Source organism: Perna viridis, chromosome 2, assembly GCF_037379345.1.
Source record: "Perna viridis isolate PV_CMFRI_1.1 ecotype Kerala chromosome 2, ASM3737934v1, whole genome shotgun sequence".
Taxonomy (NCBI): Eukaryota; Metazoa; Mollusca; class Bivalvia; order Mytilida; family Mytilidae; genus Perna; species Perna viridis.
Window position 1 is genome coordinate 53,330,441 of NC_142446.1, and position 19,620 is coordinate 53,350,060.

The following is a 19,620-nucleotide window of genomic DNA, read 5'->3' on the forward strand; positions in this document are numbered from 1 at the left end:
TTACTTTAAAAATAAATTATACTATGCATAAATTTTCGTCTGTTAATTTTACATGATATTTAAGGCTTCTGTTACATTTAAGATTTCTTGAAGCATTTATGTTTTTTATTACTTTTTCAGAGGTGTGATTTTTACACTGAAGATTATGAATTTAAAATTTTTAAACTTCTAAATGCTGCAAATAATGGTGATACCAACATGCTTGAAACGTACGTATATTTAATTCATGATAAAGACGAAAAAAAGTCTTCTTATATTCATTGCTTACACATTCTTTTTGCATGGATTGTTTTTACCAAATACTTTGACGCAAACAATTTTTTGTATTCATTGTTTACTATGTTTTATAGATCTTTTTGCAGATTGAGACAAGAAGAAGCAGTAGATATGGATGATGTTGATTATGACCAGCGAAGTGCCCTACATGTAGCTGCTTGTGCAGGACAGTATGAGGCAGTCAAATATCTTCTTGATAATAATCTGTGTAACCCTCCCGCTACCGACAGGTAATTAAATGTGCAAAATAATATTATTACATTATTGAATATTTTTCAACGAGAGGGAGTTTCTCATGCTTATGTCGACGAGCGGCTTTGCCGCGAGACGAGATGAGCATGAGAAACTCCCGCGAGTTGAAAAAAAATATTTAATAATCTGTTTATCGCTGTTTTGCTGAATTGTAAGGTATTAGTTTTCTTTTATTTTCTCTTTCCTTGACCTAAATATGTAAGTTTTATAAAAACTGCAAAATTTATTTTCGGGACTATTTTTCAGCGACGTGATACGTGACGTCACGTATGTTGTTCAGCTGTAATACACATTTTTTGAAAAAAATCGGTTAACTATGACGATTGCGTTTAAAATTTGTTAAATAATTTTGGTATTTATTCATTCCAATCGGGTAAGTTATTGTATTTAATCATTTCCCATTGTAGACTAGAAAATTTTGCCACAAATTAGCCATTATTTCATACGTAGTAAACACACAAATGATTATTTTGGGTCGTCAAATATTCCTACGCTGTTGCTTGTGTGTCACGCGACGACAGAAACTAGCAATAATTTTCATTCCCACTTGACTGGCGTGAGATTGAAAATTATCGTATAGCAAGATCGAAGGGATTTTAAACAAAATAGCGATCATTTTTGTTTCATGATTTATTAAGGGTCATTGTTCATAATATAAAATACCTCAGTTTTTATTTTTTTAATGTTGAAGTGAGAATATTGTCTTCTTTAACATCGATTGCAGTTTTGTTAATCTTTCTTTTTTAATGACTACAACGCGACTATATCCAAAATTGTATTAAGGTAAATGAGCCCGAAGACGGCTCATACTTGATAATAAAAAAGTAATGTTTAATTCGAAATTCCTCATAAAAGAGATTTTTATACATTCTTACCTCATATCAATCTTATGTTCCTCATTATTACTTGGCTTTAAATCTAATCTATAGTAATTAGGGCGTAGCAGTCACGCATTGTTGACCTTCTACACAGTCAAATATGTGTCGCATATCTTAATTATATGGTGCTCGATTCATATGATAAATTATACTTTTAAATAAATATAATTTATTTTGGCTTTTAAACATATGATAATCATGCAAATCATCGTATTATAACAGAAACATATACATGTATATATCACATGTGGCCGTGTATTTTTTTTGTTTTCTAATAACAAAACAAAAATCGGATGCATCCATGACAAAAACTAGTTCAATATCGAAATCAGGTGTGAAATATGTGAGCCGGATCGCGCCTAATCCAATAACTGATAGGCATGTTTAGAGCTAAAGGGGTACTGTAACGATATTGGGTTAAATAATCTTGAAAAAAACATTGTCTACTTGACATGTATGTTGTTTGAGAACCAAAGTTAGTTCAACGTTTTCTCCTGCAAGACGCAGTACGTCCAATGTCCATTTGAGGAGGGTGTAGAAAATATTTACGGTTATAAGACCTATACTGTGGCCTAACCTTAAAAATGAGAAAGTTGAAAACAATAAATTCGTTCTATCTTCTTTCAGCCTCTCTTCATAAGGTAATTTTTGTGATCGTCCGGCCATGTATTGGATTCAAAACTCCAAAAGAGTCCATACAATCGGCGGTTTATATCTGGAGAAATGTACTACCAATCCTCTTTCGAGGATTATAGATGTCAAAGAGGGTCCCCCCTTTTACCATGACACTTGTTACTCTCAATTCAATCTGGATCCTGAAAAAAATCTTTTGGAAACCCTAAATGTCACTTTATTGACGGAAGATAATAGCACCAAGATCTTTGATTTAAGACTAAGCTAGTTCTGCCTAAAATTTAAAGTTTTATGTTATTATCACTTTTTAGCGATTTGTTATTTTGCTACATCATTCATGACTGGTCGGATTTCCTTCCGAAAAAAATCGACGACAAATTCATGTTCACGGAGGCCTTTTATTTATTTTTACTTTAAGTATTCGAAATTTTCGTCACATTTTTCTCAACAACTACTTATCACAGCGAATTGAAATATTAACAAATTCTTCCTGTAGGTATGCAAAATATGGTGGGGTTTATTTTTGGCAAAATTTGACAAAAACGTCTTATTAACCGATGACTTTGTTTATTAGTGAAAGCGGGCCTATCACCTGTGAGTCAACGCTCATATATTTCTTGTTCTTCTTGTCCGTAGTCTTTCTATCACTGAAGAACACTCTTATCCAGCTAGAAATTTTAGACAGTTTAATGATACTGATTCCACAATTAGAAATGCACTTTCGACTGACGCTATACACTATGATAAGAGGTAATAGTGCACACAGTGGATGGATCGTTGATAAAATATTATATACACGGGGCTCAAAAAAATTCTTTTTTTTATTTTTACTTAGTTATTGTTACTAAAAGGATTTCATTGTTTTATGAATTTATCTGTCCAATATTTTTTCCTTTTTTGAAATATGTTAAAAATACAAGTGAAACATCGATTAAAACGTTATATCATATATTAAGATTAAAATATAACTTTTTTGTACATGTATTTTAAGTGGTTTTCAAACCCTATATCGTCCACCCTATATCGCATGCACTATATCGCACATGTAGACCTATATTGCAAATCCTATATCACAACCCTAGACATACATCGCATACCCTATATCATACCCCTTTACAGAGCATACTTGAAGTATGGCTACAATATATAATATAATATTATAATATAACATGACATGTCAAAATGTGTGTCGCACGCCGCCCGAGGCTCCTATATCATCTCAAAAGCCACCGACCCGCGGGATGATACACGACTCCCGGGTTGATACAACAGGTGATATAGATTTTGGCATGTAATATTCAGTATATCATGGCAATTAACTAACTTATGTCGATATCCTAACACGACAATACGCGTAAGGTCTGGAACATAGTTTTTTGTCGGGAGTTTTTTTCATGATATATTTAGGTCATTTGAATTTTACCTGTATGAAAAGTAACATGTTGATTAATACAATCTGAAAGTCGATATGTCCAGTTTTCACTTACGAAAAGTATCGCTGGTATAGTTTTTTTTATGAATTTACAGTGGTTCTTAGTTTTAATTTGGCCACAAAAATAGATAAGTATAACATATAGGTTTACCTGTTTGTTTAATGATACAACCTTTCATTACAGTTAGGTATAACGAAAATGCCAACGAAAACAAATAGAATTTCTCGAAACTACATGATTATTTATTCAGGATGAAATATTCAACTACTAAGACCGGTTTTCATCCTTCTTGGGCGTGTCAAAGATACGTCATAGTATTGCATATTATGAGCGAATATTTTTTTCCCATGTCGCTTTTCACTTATTTAGGAATCACACGAGAAAATTCACAACATTCAAGCCCTAAACATTTTATTTTACTTACGTGTGCATATACACGTATCTTAGAGTTACATGTTATATTGGATCTCTAACCCGATTTTAAAAGATTGTTTTTCTATTTGACCTGGCTCAATAAAAGGTTGTCTTTTTTTTCAATTGATCGATGGTTTTTCTTTGGTAAAGGAACTTTTATACATCGGTCTTGGAAATCAACCAGTTATTTTCATCTTAGAGTTTCTTTAGGGAAAGGAAAGGTATACATGTAATAAATATTAGTACTAAAGTCAATTGTAGCATTTACTTTCATACAAGTATAAACAATCGGTAAAAGTCAAGTTGTTTTTTTATAAAATGATTGTTTGGATTGTATGTAGCTCGAGAGGCAGAGACTCCACGCGAAGACCTTGAAGTAACTTCGAGTAGTTAAATATCTTCGGCCAAACGATACCTTTATAGGGTTTGTAAGTCTCGTTCTTGTTAAGTTTTTCTTTCCGGAATTTCTTATATGGAAAGTAATGAAATCCGGAGAGCGACCTGCATTTGATTGTTTACTTCTGGGAAATCGAAACGCGGCATCAGTGCGAAATCATACTTTTCTTAGTATTTTTTTAGTCATTTTTTATCTGTATTTTTACCCAAAAAGATATTTTTCTTTTAATATTGAATCCAATGATATGTTAATAACGAATCCCCATGCATTTGAATTGTAGACGAGGGCCAATTCTCATGAAACCATGGAGTCACGTGACGAGACTTACTACATACCCTATTACAACAACGATATTTCGGAAGTTCACAGTATAACACCTGGTCCAATTGTATATCAATATAGATTTCATAACAGAATTTAAATCATTTCAAATAATCATCAATACTAAAATTAACATGACAACTTAGATATCCCAATAAAACACTTCTTTCTCTATATTTGTTTGTAAGGTCCATATTCACTTGGTGATACAAATGTAACACATCAACCGTCAACATGAACAAGCCTACTTTTGCTTTCCCGTATGTTTTATTGAGTTAGTTGTACACATTGTCGTCGTATTCTCTCGGCAGAACTTGCTACACGTACCTAGGAGTAGTGAAGTCTTGCGTCGGACATTTTGAAAACCTAATATGGGCCGATCCTTGGCACTCAAAGGTAGTATTATCAAATCGGTCCGAACGGCCCTATGGCACACTAGAGGTTAAGTACGCAATTGGCAAGTTACAGCATACGGCAATTGTGACATATATCACTGATAAACTAGCAGGTGGTATATGTGAAACTATAGCACCGATCAAACGCAACCAATTTCAATATCTCTAATTGTGTACTGTTCGCACATATTGAGTACGATTTATCACCTCAGAGATTTGCATATAGATTACAGAAATTTTTGATTTCTTCCGACTGCAGACAAAATTTATATAATATAATATAACCTTTTGTTGTTACTACAACATACCACTTTACTTCTTTTTCCTTGGTTTACAGATGGAATCAAACAGCATTAGACGGAGCAAAATATTTCCAAAAACACGAAAAAGACAAAATAAAGTTAGATGAGTATAATAAGTTGATAATCATGTTGGAACCTGTAACAGAAACAAACAAAACCCCACAGAATAAGCATGGAAACTTAGAATCTTCCTCAGACAATAAATCAGCCACAAAAGACGACAGTTTGATACCTGCCTCACACGACAAAGAACTTAAAGTAAGTATAAAATATCCAAATTGCAAGATTAGTATAAAATGTATCAATCTTATCATATAAATTTTTATCTGAATATAATAGCATTAAAACCTATGATTTTTCAACACTGTATACTTTTATTCCCCATACTCAGTTAACATCCCGACTTAAAAACATTATACATCGTTGTTTTTCCAAAAAGATGGTACACCTAGATACAAATATAAAGTTTTTGGTAGAGATTCCTCATACTTTGTAAAAAAATGATTCCAAATCATCTTCCAAACATACAGAGGAAGATGTTTACAAAATGCTGGAATTTTTAATCGACAACATATTTGTTCAGTGTGGTGGACGTGTTTTTCAACAAACGGTCGGCATTCCAATGGGAACAAATTGTGCTCCTTTACTTCCTGACCTATTCCTTCACTCTTATGAGGCTGACTTTATAGCTGATCTGATCAGAAAGAAAGATTATCGTTTGGCTAGATTCTTTAATCTCTGTTTCCGCTATATAGATGACGTATTATATTTAAACAATCCTAATTTCGGGGATTTGATACATCGCATCTACTTCGAAGAACTTGAGATAAAGGATACTACAGACACTGTGAAGTCAGCCTCATATCTTGAACTACACTTAGAAATCGATGGTAAAGGAAAACTATTGACCAAACTTTACGACAAACGTGATGACTTTTCATTCAAAATTGCTAACTATCCTTTCATCTGTGCCAACATCCCTTCGACTCCTGCGTATGGAGTGTTCATATCATAACTTATACGTTATGCCAGAGCTTGCCCAAACTACGCAGACTTTTTGTATGGCGCTAGAACTCTAACAAATAGGCTTCTGGAACAGGGTTATGTTGCTACAAGATTGAACTTATCACTACAGAAGTTTTATGGTCGTCATCATGAACTCGTGGATCGTTATGGTGTATCCATCTGCAACATGAAAACTGATTTATTCAACGGGTCACAGTTTTCCTTTCCTCGATTGTCTACCCCGGACTTGACTTTTTATGAGCAATTCGGCAGGTGTTTCTAGAAAAGCAGAGGACGCTTACCCTACCGGTGCACCTGGTCCATGCTCCTAGTTTTTAGTGGAGTCCTAGTTGCTTATTTACTTTTGTTACTTTGTATGTATGATTTTAGTTACTTTATGTTCTCAGTTGTGTATCTCTGTTTTCCATGTCTGATCTTATTCTTTTGATTACCGCTATACCACTGGTTCCCTTGATTACTCTTTTAATGTCAGCCATGTCTCCAAATGAAAACTGTGTAGACAAAATAGGGATATATCTCAGAAGTCTTACCATATTAGGATAAATCTGATATCTAAGAGCATAAAACCAGGTGTATCGATAAGTTGTGTGTTATGTATGTACCTTCGAGTTATTTACTCATTGATGTAAGGTTGTATTCGAATGAACTGATAGTTTCTTATATAATCCTGTCTACATTTTTTCTGCAAATTACCTTCCAGTTCTAAAGAGTTAAAGATCGCGGTCATAAAGGCTGTAATTTTTTTTAATCTCTGTTTTAAACTGCTGGCATAGAACCACGTTCGTTTACAACTCTTGAATTTTAATTTGTATATCTATTTTTCATTTAGCCTCATTTCCGTGAAAAGAAAGCAACTGAATTACTTTATGCAACAAAAAAGGGTCATTTGAGACATCTGAAAAGGTATTTACTTGTTTATTTTGTTCTGTTCTAGTAGCGTATTTTAGTTTGGGGATACTTTTACAATATTTTATTAGAGTAATCAAGGGAACCAAGGTTATAGCGGTAATCAAAAGAATGCAATCCAGGGACAAAGACCAGACATGGAAAACAGACATACACAACAAAGAAAATAAAGTAAATAAAATCATACATATAAAGTAAAAAAAGTAAATGAGCAACTCGGACTCCACTAAAACTGGGAGCATAGACCAGGTGCATCGGTAGGGTAAGCGTCCTCTGCTTTTCTAGAAACACCCGCCGACTTGCTCATAAAAAGTCAAGACCGGGGTAGACAAACGAGGAAAGGAAAACTATGACCCGTTGAATAAATCAGTTTTCATGGTGCTGATGGATACACCATGAGTGTAGGTCAAGATATGAGGCTGACTTCACAGTGTCTGTAGCATCCTTTATCTCAAGTTCATTTGGGTAGATGCGATGTATCAAATCCCCGAAATTGGGATTGTTTAAAGATAATACGTATTCGGAAACAGATTGAAGGATCTAGCCAAACGATATTCTTTCTTTCTGATCAGATCAGCTATAAAGTCAGCCTCATAAGAGTAAAGGAATAGGTCAGCAAGTTAAGGAGCACAATTTGTTCCCATTGGAATGCCGACCGTTTGTTGAAAAAACACGTCCACCACACTGGACAAATATGTTGTCGATTAAAAATTAGCGTATGATTTAAAAAAATAAAACTTCTAAGGATAATAAACTATGCCCTTTTTTATTTATATTTTTTTCTTTTTTTATTTCATTATTTATCTAATCGTCTTTTTTTGGGGGAAAGGGTATGAATTGACAAATTAATTTGTTAAATGTTGATGATTTCGTGTAACAGGCAAACAAAATTGCGTATATCTTCTTATCTTATATAGATTGAAAGACAATAAAACCGTTATGGACGTCACAAACTCATCAGGTCGTACAGCTTTACATGAAGCTGCAGAAAACGGCATGGAAGAAACAGTTCAATTTCTAATCAAACAGTGTCGTGTTTCTCCCTTTGTTTGGTGGTCATAAGTAAAAGTAAAAATAAAATCTTTCCTACTTGCATTGTACAACCATGGGACGACAACAACAATGGTTTAAATATTGTGTTTATCATAAAATACATACAAAATAAATATATTCCTTTTAACCTTCACTTTCAAATGTCATGCAATTGAAAAGGAAATCTTGATATCTTAATTTATATTGAGATAATAATAATCTGTATACAAAGAGTACTCAAAGGAACCAGGAACCAAGATTCTAGCGGAAAGCAAATAAATGTAATCCAGGAACAAAGACCAGTCATGGAAAACAGACACACACAACAACTAACAGAATAGCCAAAATACGAAAAAAGCAACAAAAGTAATTGAGCAACTCGGATTTCACTAAAAACTGGACCATGTCGAACGGTAAGGTAGCGTCCTCTGCTTCTCTAGAAACACTCGCCGAGCTGCTCATAAAAAGTCAAATCCGGGGTAGATGAAAGAGGAAAAGAAAATTATGACCATTTAACTAATCGGTTCTCATGGTGCAGATGGACACACCGTAACGATCCGCGAGTTCATGATGACGACCATAAAACGTCTGTAGTGATGACTTCAATCTTGTAGCAACATAACCCTGATAGTATATTTTTCAGTTTAATACTTTTATCATGATTAGATATTATTCAGAGAATCTGCTATTTGAAATATCAACATTCTGATCTCAAATGATAAACATCGTGTACTTGGACTGCCACCTTGACCTTTGCTCTCAGTATCTATTCAAAACTATCATAATATTTTAGTGACAAAAGGCCAATCGACTGTATTACCGATCAAAAGAGCAAAATAAAAACTTTGATTAATGAGTACATGGAGAAATGTTTAAATGATGATGGAACCACATTAGTAAGTATATTTCTCAGCTTAATACTTTGTAGCATGATTAGCTATTGTTCAGAGAATCTGCTATATTATATATCAACATTCTGGTCATAATGATAAAGAACACATTTGACAAAGACCTGAAATAAAGGAATATTGTACTTGGACTGTCACTATGACATTTGCTCTCAATATTTATTGGTAAACACAAAACCTTGACTGAGAATATACTTTTTTCATGATTAAATTGTATACAAAAAGACGTTCAAAAAGCTTGTTCTCTCATCTAAAGAACAAGTCAAGCAATGTCGAATTAAAATAATTGAGGTTTTTGTACTATATTTAATACAATTTAAAGAAAAATTAAATTTGATAATGAAAGAAACAAATGATGTCTCACATTTTTGTCATGCTTTATTTCTAGCAACCAGTAGTCCATGAACAGTTGCAAGTTGTGAGAATTCTCAATGCAGCGTCTCGTGGTGATTTAAGATCTCTTAAGTCGTAAGTTCTTTAAAAGAAAATTCGTTTTGTGGATTTTAAATGCACAATCTGGTATAAAGATAAGGTGTAGAAATTGGCCATCTGAGCAAAACGTTGTTTATCTACTTCTGTTAATATAACTAGTAGGTCATAGATGCGGGCATATCAAACTAACCTTGTTTATGTGCATGATCCTACTTTAACTAAAATAAATGTTAAGTTCTTTACTGATTTTCAAAAATTGTGTTGTTCTTGGTTACAAATCCAAATATTTTTTTTTCTCTAAAACATCGGAGAAGGGCAAAGTGTGCTACACAGAAAAACAAATTTGCGATATGTTTGATTTCCTCGTTGATAACATATTTGTCACATTTGGTGAAACTATTTTTCAACAAGTTGGCATTCCAATGGGCACTAACTGTGCTCTCCTAATTGATGTTTTATATTCATACGAGACTGAATTTCGTCAGAAGCTCGTAAAGAATAAAAATTTAAAAGATGCTAAATCCTTAACTTTACATACATGTATATTGATGATGTAGTGTTCATCAACAACTCTTCTTTTGGTAAATTGTTACCGTCAATATATCAACGAGAGCTTGAGAAAATGGTGACTACAGAAACAGCCTGTTCTGCATCTTTTTTGGACCTTAATCTTGAACTTGAAAATCTCAGCACTAAGGTTTATGATAAAAGAGGCGACTTCAATTTTAATATCATAAAATTTAAGTCATAAATTTTAATCATAAAATTGATTTACCACATCATCAGGTAAAATGTTTTTTCCTGACGAAATTTTACTTCAAATCCTGAGTAAAATTTACGCATTCATTTGTTTTTGCGTTTTATTCTAAATCATTTCAGGTCCCAGAATGAAGCAAACAAACGCTAAGTAAAATAAAAAATTCATGTTAAGAATATTTTAACTAGGTTCGGCATAAACCCTTATCTGTTAAAGGTTGTTTTGTACCACAAATGGAAGAATTAGGCCATTATGACATTTGATTTTTTTTAACTTGTAATGCAAACTTATAGTATCTTGGACATAAAACCATAATATATTTTACGTGTGTATGAAATTTGATCTTTGAGAATAAATTTGCCTTAAGGATACATATTTACTTCCCCTAGAGTGAGGCGACGAACAATATCTCTTCTAAGACAAACTTTATATTTCAACATTTTTTTCAGTAGTTATACATTAAAATGTTTTTTTTTATTTTGGCGACTAAAGATCATGCCCTTTTGTAGTGGGGAGTCAAACATATACAATTATGAAAACCAGCGTTTCTATAATTTTCTATTATTTAACATCAGTATTATCCATTAAAGTAAACTGTTAATATGAAGTTCAAGACAACCTGATACAAATTTATTGACCAAGGCTAGAAACAGAAGCTAATTCATTGGCTATTAAAGTGCAAAATATGGAAAATGGTGTTTCTAGGTTGATGTTGTGTAGCGCATTCACCACACGACTAGGTGTAAAATATTTTTGCTCTAACATGTTGTATCCGGTCATTAAATCTAGTTGACAGGAGACACCTAACAAGCTGTATCATGTATGCTTGATCTTATAAGAAGATTTCATAACAATGCATTAAACGAATGTAATAATGCTACGCTAGGCGTATACGTAAGATATTTAAATATCAGATTAGTCATACAGCAATTTGATAATGAAGAACTTTTTGGTTTGTTTTTTTTTTAACTTGAACGACGTAAATCGTTTCCCTTTCTTCAAAAGTAAAGTCCGGATACCTTATATGTCCATGTTTATGCTGGATGCAAATTCAATCCGCATTATCAAATTCTAACGGTTGAACAGGTTATGTCTCTAACAATTCGACGTAGAAAATCTGGTAGAAGTCTATGAACACAAGAGTCGAAGTACTTCAAGACACATTGAACTAGATATTTCAGAGCTTCTTTAGAATTGTTGCCAGAGAATATAACCAGAATACCGGGAAGTTATTTAAAATTAAGAAGTGTATATCTCTGAAAAGTAACTCCCCCTTTCTTTTTTCTTTCTCTTACCAAAAAAGAACTATTACAACCAAGGCTGTAGCTCCAAGAATTCTTCGTATACCATAATTTCTTAATAATATCAAACTAGACCATTTCAAGTAAATCAAATGACTGGAACAATTTGCTATTAAACCTAAATTAAGTTTTCTGGTGCTGCCACTAAAGGACTTGAACCTTTCTATTCGTAGCCATTACTGGGGGAAATCGTCTTTAAACGACTGGGAATCTGTAAGCTTTGTGCCAAACTGATTAATAATTCACCTAAGACCTTTGATAACATTTCTTAATTGCAATTCCCTAAGCATCAGTTTAAAAATTTAGAATGTTTTTTTTCTTTACATCGTAAAATAAAATATGTTTTATATGTAATTTCAGCTACAGGAAGTCTAAATATGATATGACGCTTTGTGATTATGATAGTCGCACGGCTTTGCATATTGCTGTGAGTGACAAGCAAGAGCATGTAGTTGATTTCCTGCTCGAGGATGAAAACTTCAGAAATCATATAAAAGACAAGAAAGACAGGTATGAAGTGAAAATACACAAAAATGACACTGGGTTAAAAACTTTTTTTAAAAAAAGATCATTCTCTACTAGACAATGGACAACATTTTATACTGATAACAATTAAATCTAGGAAAATATATTGATTTTTAAAGTATTCAAAATTCTATTCTCAACTAAGGATGCAACACATGGTTTGTTATAAGGTGTTTTCCCATGCCTAATGCAAAATAATCTTCATTGATGATTGTCCCTTTCTTCACAATTTTTTTTATCGTCATTCTAGATGGGGCAAAACACCTTTTATGATAGCTCAAGAGTCTGGAGGAAGCATAATATATTATAAATTTTTAAAGAATTATAAGGTAAAGTGTCATCATCTTGTGTCAAATATAATATACTGAGACACAGAACAAATCACACTTTTCTAGATAGGCTTCTTTTTATCAGTTCGTTTTTTTTTTTTGTTTTTGTTTTTTTTTTTTTTTTTGTTTGTTTGTTTGTTTGTTTGTTTGTTTTTTGTTTTTTTTGTTCTATGCAGAAACTTATATGGAAATAAAAGTAAATTTTAGTACATGAATTAAGTTATTGCCACATTACTTTCACATCAACAAAATTTATTAATTTCATTGCGTACGTAGTACTCCTGTTGTAATAGTTGTACGTCATATATTCTATTTAATTTTTTATTCATTTGCCAAGGAATTAGTGGATACAGAAAATGATGAATATAGAACGTATCAGTTACTATCTGCAGGCGCTAGTGGAGACGTTGAACAATTGGAAAGGTAAATATATATGCAATAGAAGTAAAACTTATTGCTTTTTAATGTAATTATCAGTAAAGAACTAAAAATCAAACACAGCTATAGTTTCGTGTAAAACACTAATTTTCAACAGTATTTAGTTATCTGCCTGGATTTTGTTTTTGTATGTGTGGATATGTTTGTCTTCATTCGGGCTTTGTGTATTGTTGTTTTATTCGTGGTTTCCTTCTTTGTTTTCTTTTTTCCCTACTACTATGATTTTTTTATTGTTACAAACTATGTCATTTGCACATTTAAGTGAAACTGATATGGTTTACGAAAGTCGTTTCATAAACTCTAAGATAACGGTACTTTATTCATATTCAGTTTTAAGAACTTATTTTTTAAAGCGTCAATGAATAGCAAATCATTAATAAAGATAAAAACGCTATAATGATACGGAAGGAAATTTGGATGTTCTGGTATTTACAGACATTCTTCTAACCTAATACCTCATTCTACCAGAAAATTAAGCTATAAAGAAATCACGAATGCATATCTATAATTATTGAGGTGAATGGCATTGTAGTGATTTTTTTACACGGAAAAAAATAATGATAAGTAGATTTTACCACAAAATTTATTGATATATTAAAATCACCATGTTTAGTATACTACCAACCCGACTATCGAATAGCTTTCCTATTGATCATGGCATATTAAAAGAAAAGATTCGTAACAGTTACGTTCATTTATTTTCTACTATGTTCTCATTTGGAAATTTTATGGAAATTGTAAGGTGTACGGTAAAATTTCATGAGCTGATTTTTTTACCAGGCTGCATAAGAGGGGAATCAATATGAACTTGAGAGACTATGACGGCAGAACAGCACTGCATCTCGCTGCTGCAGAAAATAAATATGAGGCAGTAAAGTTTCTGATGGAAAATACAGACGCGAATCCAAATATTCCTGACAGGTGAATTTATCATTTCTCTAACATAACAAAAAAGTTATTTACATGTGATTTTTTTTGTGTTTAAGCTCATAAAGCGTCTATACAGATTGAAAAACTTGCAAAATCTCAATAAAATAATAATTCGTCTATATCGTAATTTTGATGTCACAAATTTTATTGACAGCAGATGGTTAAAATACAAATTCTGTATTATAACTAAAGCTAATCCTTTTTCAGAGATAATAGAAAGCCAATTTTAGAAACAAACGATGACGAAATAAAAAAATTGTTAGAAGGGAAAACGGTGTCTGAAAAGGTGAGTTAATCTGCTAAAACCAAAACATGAAATGTTGAAAAAATACTACAAAGTAAAAAAATATCGATCGTCGTAGTCGAAATAAACAATCTGTATATCTCATGTTGTAACAACATTTTGGAAGTCATGTACGTTATCATACCAATTACATGGAACATTCTTTTCTGACAACAATAATTTTTAAAAAAAAATAGTTAACACAAAAATAATTATGGTCAATCTAAATTCATTAAAAAAGACACTTTCAACGGAAGATTATAGGCGGAAAAATGTTCGTGATGGAATGAAATGGGTAGGTTGACCCAACTTTATTGCTGTTGGTTTCTAGATGCCATTTTGATATAAGTACAAATTAGTGAGGATATTCCTGGATCGCGAGGACTTGAAAATGACAAAATTAGCTTTGAAAATTGGCAATATCTAATTTTGTTGTATTTGCAGATTGATGAACATATCGAAAATTTAAACCATATTAAATGGTTTTCCATTTTATGGTGTATATCGTTAGTTAAGCTTACCTGGCCTATAGAGCAACGTGTGCTGTTGCCATTAGATTTTGATCCGTTGAAGAAAGTGGCCGCGGTCACTAAAAATAAAACATAGGGGTAAGGCTGAAGTTTTTCGCATATATTTCAAAAACTGTTAGGTAAAACCAAATTTTGTCGAAAGTAAAATGTTCAGGATGATGAGATTTAACTACAGTGAAATGTGTATGTAAATCTGTTTAGCCAATTTGGAGTTATCACCCTTTTTAGACACCTTTTTACTGTTTTAATGTCACTACTTTTCAAAAATATATCTTCAAAACTACTGAACAGAATTTAATGAAAATCGATATGATTATTTTGAGCATTAGGAGTTTTTATCAAACATGGCCGCTTTTTCAAAATAGAATACTGCTTTCCGAGCCAGGTGATCAATTCAGACTCTAAATATGTTCTTTCAAGGTAAACTAGGAACTCTATAAATTGGAATTATTAAATATGATTTACCTTGACAAGTATTCAAAAGGCAAGTCATTTGCAACATTCGTGCATAGAAATTAACTTTGAGAATACAATACATACACCTTTCTTCCAAGAACGTCAAAGTACACAATTGGAGACAAAAACAAAGAGAAAACTAAGGCGAGTTTTAGAAATGAAATCATAGGAAAGTTAAGGAAATTTCATCATTAAGTTTCATTACAGTGTCGTACTCGTCGGTGCTCCGGTTACTGGCGTTTCATATATTTTTTAGGTTGTAAAGATAGACAACACATTATTAGAAGTAATGACATTAGCTTCTACTGGAAATTTAAAGGCAATAGCGGAGAAAGACGAAAGGTATATATCAACAATATGGAATATGTAAAAATGCATGACAATATAATCTAAGATGAGGCACGTGTTAAATACAAAACAATCAAATTAAGACATATTCCAAAAGTTATCTACTGTCTACCTGATAAGCATTATTATAAAATCTGCTGGGTGATGTACGATTTAAAGAAAACACACACGTTAATCATACGAAAAAGTACAGATTTGATTTGTCTTGTTTTTCAATTCATTTTTATACTAAGCACAAATAAACGAGATTATACAAACTAATTATTTTCTTCAGAATCCAGTATTTTTCAATGGAATCGTGTGACTACTTCAAAAATACTCCTTTACACGCTGCTGCATCTAAAGCCAGTTTTTCAGATGTTGAATTTCTACTGACGAATTACGCTGTTTCACCCTTTGTTCGAAACAGGTATGATTTGAAATAATGTATTATTTATCAAAAATTAAGATTGATGCAAGAATAGATTGCTATGATAGTTAGTAGGTAGGTAGTGGTAATAAAAAATAACTGACTTCACTAACGGATTATTTTTTGCCGAATAGATTTGTCACTGGACTGTCCAATTACTGATTCCATAGGTTTCCATATATTTTTTCAGAGACATTTTTGGCTGCATGTATCTTAAACAATACTATGACATAAGGAATCACTCATATCAACCATAATACACCAAGGACACTCCACTAGAAATATTGGGGAACGAAGTGTGATTCATTTTTTCGCTAATTTCCATAGCCCGATGTAATGCCTGAACGTCTTTCGGAACACACCAAAGTTATTCTTGAAACTAGCACATGGTATGATTCTAAAATAATTCTTTTGAGTATACATTTTATTGCATCTATCTTTTTGTCAAGTATTCCAAGGATTTTAAAGTCTCTAAACACTTCACACAGAGTAATGAATGTAACTGATATTCTTGCACGACATCTAAGTATCGGTTGGAATTTAGTGTATGTCCAGTACTACCTTCTCGTCTGACTCAGGTCAAAGTTCATTAGAGGTATTGAACCATCTATAATTTTTTCATAGCTTTTGGAAAACACCGTCAGAGTTAGTCAATGATAAAATCGGCTTTTGGGAAAGGAAACTAAAATACTGCACTTCAGATCAAGAGGAGCAGGCAAAACTTGTCGAGGAGCGGGTGAATCAGTTTAAGAAGATATCAGAGTTTTTGGACAGGGAAATAAAATCAGCGATAGAGAACGATATACAAGTATGAAAATAAAATTTCTAATTCAAATGAAAAACAAATACTTTCTGTCAATCTTCGAATGTCATCTCTCTTCGTTAATTATTTTTAGAATAAACTTCTTTTCTTTTTCAATTTGCATGACCACCCGTTAGAGTTTAAAAGGCAGAAAAATTGAGATATTTTAAGTTTTAATCCAAAATATTAAAAACAATATAAGATTGAAACTTTCAATCTATGACATGATCTTAATGTCTAGGCCCACAAACAAAGTAACAAAAGAATGGAAGTTCGTGATCAAATCAACGTCGAGAACACAATCGTGAGGCAAATCCAAAAGACAAATGCAAAAAAAAAGTGTTGAACGTCCCATAAAAAGCGGATATAAACTCGGAGGCAACAGAAAGGTCGACAGTTTCTTCTTTTTGCAAGACATCTGCTGTATTGCCCATTGAAGGCAAAGTTTGTAAATGGAAACAACATCTTTGAAAGTTTGAGGTCGTTTACCATATTGGAAACCATCACTAAGCGGCGACCGTAAAACATTTGGATTGACGACCTTAATCATGAAAAGCATATCTGCATCTCAGTAGCTTTTGTGTCAGCTACTTTATCTAGAAAATTTAAATAATGTTCGAAATTTTTATCATGGCGTAGAAGTTGAAAGAAAAAAATCCATGCGCTGGAGCAGATAACATAACAATGGGGAAGACGTCGTCGAGTTTTGTCACTAAGTTGTCAATTACGAGAGAAAGGTCAAGATCTTAAAAATGATCTTTATTTACAAGTCATCAAGAATGAAAATTGTACGACAAATTCATATTAAGTTATTTTTCTAGACCGTGCAAAAATAAAATTTTTGTGGATTAAACCTTGAAATAAAAAAAGAGAATGGGGGAAATAATCCATATTACCAGGTATCCACTATATCAAAGTAGAATTGAAATATAAGAATCGTTGTTATCAAAAGACCAACGATGAAAATGTATTCGTTTTTAACAGGGTCACAAAAACTTTAAGTATGGTATCATACTGTTGTCGTCCTCGTCCGTATTCATTTCGTTTCCTTCAATGATTTGAGTATTAGTCTATGGATCTCTATTGAATTGTATCACAACATGCTATACCACAAAAGGAGGTCTGAGCGGATAGATTATCGTGGCAATCTCTTAACCCACTTTGGAATGCGCAGTCAGATATAATCATTTCACTGATATCATTTATAGGTATGTTTTGATAATGTACCATAATGGACCATATCCCCAAAGGAAGGATGAGATTGATTTAAGAAATGTTACTTTAACCGTTTAAGAACTATTGGCCAAAGAACTTGGTTCAGTTAGCTCGTACGAAGGTCAACAAAAAATTTAATTTTAGGAGATCATTTTAGGAGGTTATTTTAGGAGGTTATTATATCAACGTCTAACAACAAATAGACTTCCTGTTTTATCAATTATATGAAAATGTGATCAAATGAGGAAAATGCTTAATTGCAAATTTTAAATTGTATTCTGTTATATAAACTCATGCTTAATTGCAAATTTTAAATTGTATTCTGTTACATAAACTCATGCTTAATTGCAAATTTTAAATTGTATTCTGTTACATAAACTCATGCTGTATCAAACATTTAATCACAATCCAATCTCTGAGCAGTATTAACTTTGAAAGTTGTGTCGATACTTATAGAAACTGGCCCGGGTTGAAGTGCTGTTGCGCATCGCTAAGATTTTACCTAGCTTTTAATCCTGAAAAAATGACGGACTGAATGCAGATTTAAATTGATGAAATAATCAAAATGACAATACCAACAGTGTAAATCATTCAAATTGCATTTTAGAAGGCTTGCCCTTAAAGTGAACAAACCTTATCACAGAATCAGACATTTAGTTGTTTCGTTTTTAAGATTGTTTTAGAGCACACCACTTCCGGGTTTGTAAGATAAACGTACAGAACCAAGAATCCCTATTGATGGCAACAGATTTATAATTTTTATACATTAAAAACCCAGCTTACATCAAATTTGAAATTACTTTACTCCTTCTCTACATCCAATGGAACCAGAACACTGATCTTTGTAGTGCACCTAGTATCTGAATTAAGTGAAATTACAAATGCAAATCTGATTCTACAAAAGTTCCTTTGAGATTTTCTTCCCCTTCTACGATTCTGTGATTGCATTATTTTAAAATGCTCGAATTGTTAAATTATCTTTTTTTTTTTGCTTTATAAGGTAGATGAACACTTCAAAAAATATGAGCCTGAAGCTAGGACATTTCTATTTCTAAATAGAGCATACAGGGGTGATATACTTGCTATTAGAAGGTATGGTTATTTGTTTTAATTTATACTGATTTGACATTACATGTACTTGAATATAAATGATTTGGTAATGATTCTGACGACTCAAAGTACAATGTTTTTTTTTTTATATTTCAAAAATATATTAATTAGCAATGAATGTTTTTTTACTGGCCGGATATAGTTACTAAGGTTATTTTGCACAAATCTAGAAATAATGGCAAAATAACATATGAAATGTCATCTGTATGTCATTCATCTATATTTTTTGGGTTTTATGTAAAGGTTTATCAAAACTGATGAAAAAGAGCGCGAAACGAAAAGAATTGCTGACACACCTCTGATAAACATGTGTAATATTGACAAAAGAACTGCACTACATTTAGCAGCAGCTGAAGGACATAGGGAACTGGTTAAATTCCTTTTAGAACAAAAAGGTATCAACAAGAATCCCCAGGACAGGTAATTGCTATTCGTGCACCTTACGATGCTACATCTATGAAATTAAGAATTAAAGAACATTAATGTTTTCTTCTTTTTTTGCATTTAGTACTGTATTCAACTTAATCGATCTGTCATGGAGGATTTGATGAAATTGTAGTTAAAATAGCTACCTCAAAGATA

The 19,620-nt window shown here is 32.4% G+C and overlaps 1 protein-coding gene across 5 annotated transcripts in view; it reads left to right on the top strand.

Moving 5' to 3' along the window:
• The window catches only part of LOC148626002 (uncharacterized), a 35,550-nt gene that overhangs the window by 13,366 nt on the left and 2,564 nt on the right, over window positions 1-19,620 (top strand). For 3 of the 5 annotated variants that reach the window (XM_088569530.1, XM_088569531.1, XM_088569533.1), the window contains 17 exons: window positions 121-209; window positions 363-506; window positions 5,337-5,559; window positions 7,157-7,230; window positions 8,151-8,291; window positions 9,059-9,161; window positions 9,562-9,641; window positions 12,024-12,173; window positions 12,439-12,517; window positions 12,855-12,940; window positions 13,736-13,876; window positions 14,093-14,171; window positions 15,411-15,496; window positions 15,777-15,911; window positions 16,536-16,719; window positions 18,929-19,020; window positions 19,282-19,458. In XM_088569530.1, coding sequence (XP_088425656.1) covers window positions 121-209; window positions 363-506; window positions 5,337-5,559; window positions 7,157-7,230; window positions 8,151-8,291; window positions 9,059-9,161; window positions 9,562-9,641; window positions 12,024-12,173; window positions 12,439-12,517; window positions 12,855-12,940; window positions 13,736-13,876; window positions 14,093-14,171; window positions 15,411-15,496; window positions 15,777-15,911; window positions 16,536-16,719; window positions 18,929-19,020; window positions 19,282-19,458 — 2,063 coding nt within the window. Of the gene's footprint in view, window positions 1-120; window positions 210-362; window positions 507-5,336; window positions 5,560-7,156; window positions 7,231-8,150; window positions 8,292-9,058; window positions 9,162-9,561; window positions 9,642-12,023; window positions 12,174-12,438; window positions 12,518-12,854; window positions 12,941-13,735; window positions 13,877-14,092; window positions 14,172-14,612; window positions 14,777-15,410; window positions 15,497-15,776; window positions 15,912-16,535; window positions 16,720-18,928; window positions 19,021-19,281; window positions 19,459-19,620 lie in introns of those variants that run through there. The other 2 variants (XR_015919972.1, XM_088569532.1) reach the window with 2 other exon arrangements.